The following is a 1,991-nucleotide window of genomic DNA, read 5'->3' on the forward strand; positions in this document are numbered from 1 at the left end:
TAACACTCAGAGCTAACCTGTACTGGAGAGCATGTGTGTGAAGAAGCAGGAAGTAAAAAGGAACTCACCTTGTGGTATAACCGGCAAGAGAGAAAGCCTTTGAGCTCCATACTGTTTCAGAGATAATCCTTGATAATCCATGATATGGCGTTTCATCACGGCAGTATTTAGTTTAGACAGTAGCTGCCGGGTCCCGCATGAGCTCAGCCCCCTCCCTTTTTTATTTTTTTTTGTCTATTTTTATTTTTTTAAAGCTTTATACCCAAAATCAGCACTTTTGAAACAGGAAGTGAAATAGAGGGATATGAGGCATGGCTAGAATGGGTGATCTGTTTGGTATTTTGAGCAAAACACTTCATATACATGTTTTTAATATATTTTTATATATCTGAGACCTATGCTATTGCCTAGAAATAGCATGATAGGTGACCTTTAAGCCTTACGTACACACACATCACATGCATTAAAGAAGCATCTTGCTCTCTTGTCGGAGTGGGAGATCAACAACACTGACCTTCTGGGCTCCTTTCACGTCCTTCAGTGTAGCGATGAGCTCCTCCAGGCCCCTGAGTCTCAGCTCCAGTTCCTCCGCCCTGCCCTCCGCCCTCTTCCTCTCCTCCTCCGCCTTCCTCTTCTCCTCCTGGGCTGTTGCTCTGTCCTCCTGAAGGCTAAACATGGCCACTGAGAACTTCTCCTGCTGGGGGAGAGGTATGGCTCCGGCGAACTGCCTACGTAGCGACTGGATGGTCTGACGGAGGTGCTTTGAGCGGTTTCTTCCCTCCTGTCGAGCGAGGAACAGAGAGCGCTCGCTGGCGTCCAGTCGCTGATCGGCGCGCAGTTTGTGAACCTCCAGCTGTTGGACGCGAGATGTGGCGGCATCCAGTTTGGACGAAGCAGCCGACTCGCTGAGCTGCAGAGCCACGATGTGCTGGTGCAGCTTCGCTATCAGGGCCTTCTCATCTGACTGAGACTGAGGGGGAGAGAGGACACTGTGAAAACACGCTTGATTGTTGTGCTTTAATTGATGCCTTAATCTGTGTAAATGTGTTGAATATACATATTTTTATACATTTATTATATATATATTTGTAATTTTGTATTCGAGATTGTGGGAAACGGCATTCTCTACACACAAACTGAAAGATTGACAATGAAGTTGACTTTAGAAACAGTTTCACCTGTCTCCCTGATTTAAGCATGGGTCTAAATTACAACCCATGTTATCTTTGTTTTCGTCGTTCATAAATGTCAATATAGTTTTGCATTAAAATATTGTCTAACAGAGCTATAATAGAAGTGTTTTTAAATTTGATTTTACTTTGCTTTACTTTCGTTTTTGTACACAGAGCATCAGAGCTAAAAATATTTGAATAAAAACGAATAAAAAAGTCACAATATGGATTGCAATTTCTAAAATGCAGAAAGATCCAATACATTCAACAAAAAAGAAGAAAATTAATGTTAAATGTATTGTTTACAGAAAATTGGAATTACAATACGAAAGTAATCAAGTTACCTCTTTATCTTATCTTATATAGAAATTGGAATGTCCATTACAAATTCAAAATGTTACTATAACTTTTTTTTCCCTGTATTTTATTAAAGAAACGCCTGAACATTTTACTGAATCTGTTTAAAATAACAAAACATGACTAACATAAACTCACCTGTTCACTAATAACTGTGAAGAAAGTAAAGTTAACAACCTGATTTGATGAGTTATCACACTGCACAGTACCTCAAATCGAAATCCCCTTCACTTTAAATTGTGAATCAGACAGTTTAAGAGACTAATAAAATGAGCAACATTACGATCTAATGTACTGATCAGGAAGAGTTTATGATTAACGATACCATAGAACACCAACATACCTGGTAGTCCTGTATAATACCTGGTAGTCCTGTATAATACCTGCTAGTCCTGTATAATACCTGGTATACATCATTCACACCAACGGTGTTTCAGGGCCGGTTCGGAGCTGGAGCTTGAA

General features: G+C 40.2%; 1 protein-coding gene across 1 annotated transcript; it reads right to left on the reverse strand.

Annotated features, from left to right (window-relative positions):
- Positions 1–463: 463 nt before the first annotated feature.
- On the reverse strand, positions 464–1,943 carry LOC104960165 (centrosomal protein of 290 kDa-like). Its single transcript, XM_010788144.1, has 2 exons — positions 1,893–1,943; positions 464–970 (listed from the first exon to the last, which is right to left on the reverse strand). Exons 1-2 carry the CDS (start codon positions 1,941–1,943, stop codon positions 464–466), a joined length of 558 nt encoding a protein of 185 aa, XP_010786446.1.
- Between the last annotated feature and the right edge of the window lie 48 nt (positions 1,944–1,991).

The sequence above is a fragment of the Notothenia coriiceps genome, unplaced genomic scaffold, assembly GCF_000735185.1.
Source record: "Notothenia coriiceps isolate Sejong01 unplaced genomic scaffold, NC01 NC01_scaffold00001320, whole genome shotgun sequence".
NCBI classification, from domain to species: Eukaryota; Metazoa; Chordata; class Actinopteri; order Perciformes; family Nototheniidae; genus Notothenia; species Notothenia coriiceps.

Excerpts from the sequence above, each read along its gene's own strand:
- LOC104960165 (XM_010788144.1), bottom strand. The coding sequence starts at position 1,943 with ATGTATACCAGGTATTATACAGGACTAGCAGGTATTATACAGGACTAC. Across the intron at positions 971-1,892 it reads GTATTATACAGGACTACCAG|TCTCAGTCAGATGAGAAGGC; the intron begins GTATTATACAGG and ends TCTCCCCCTCAG.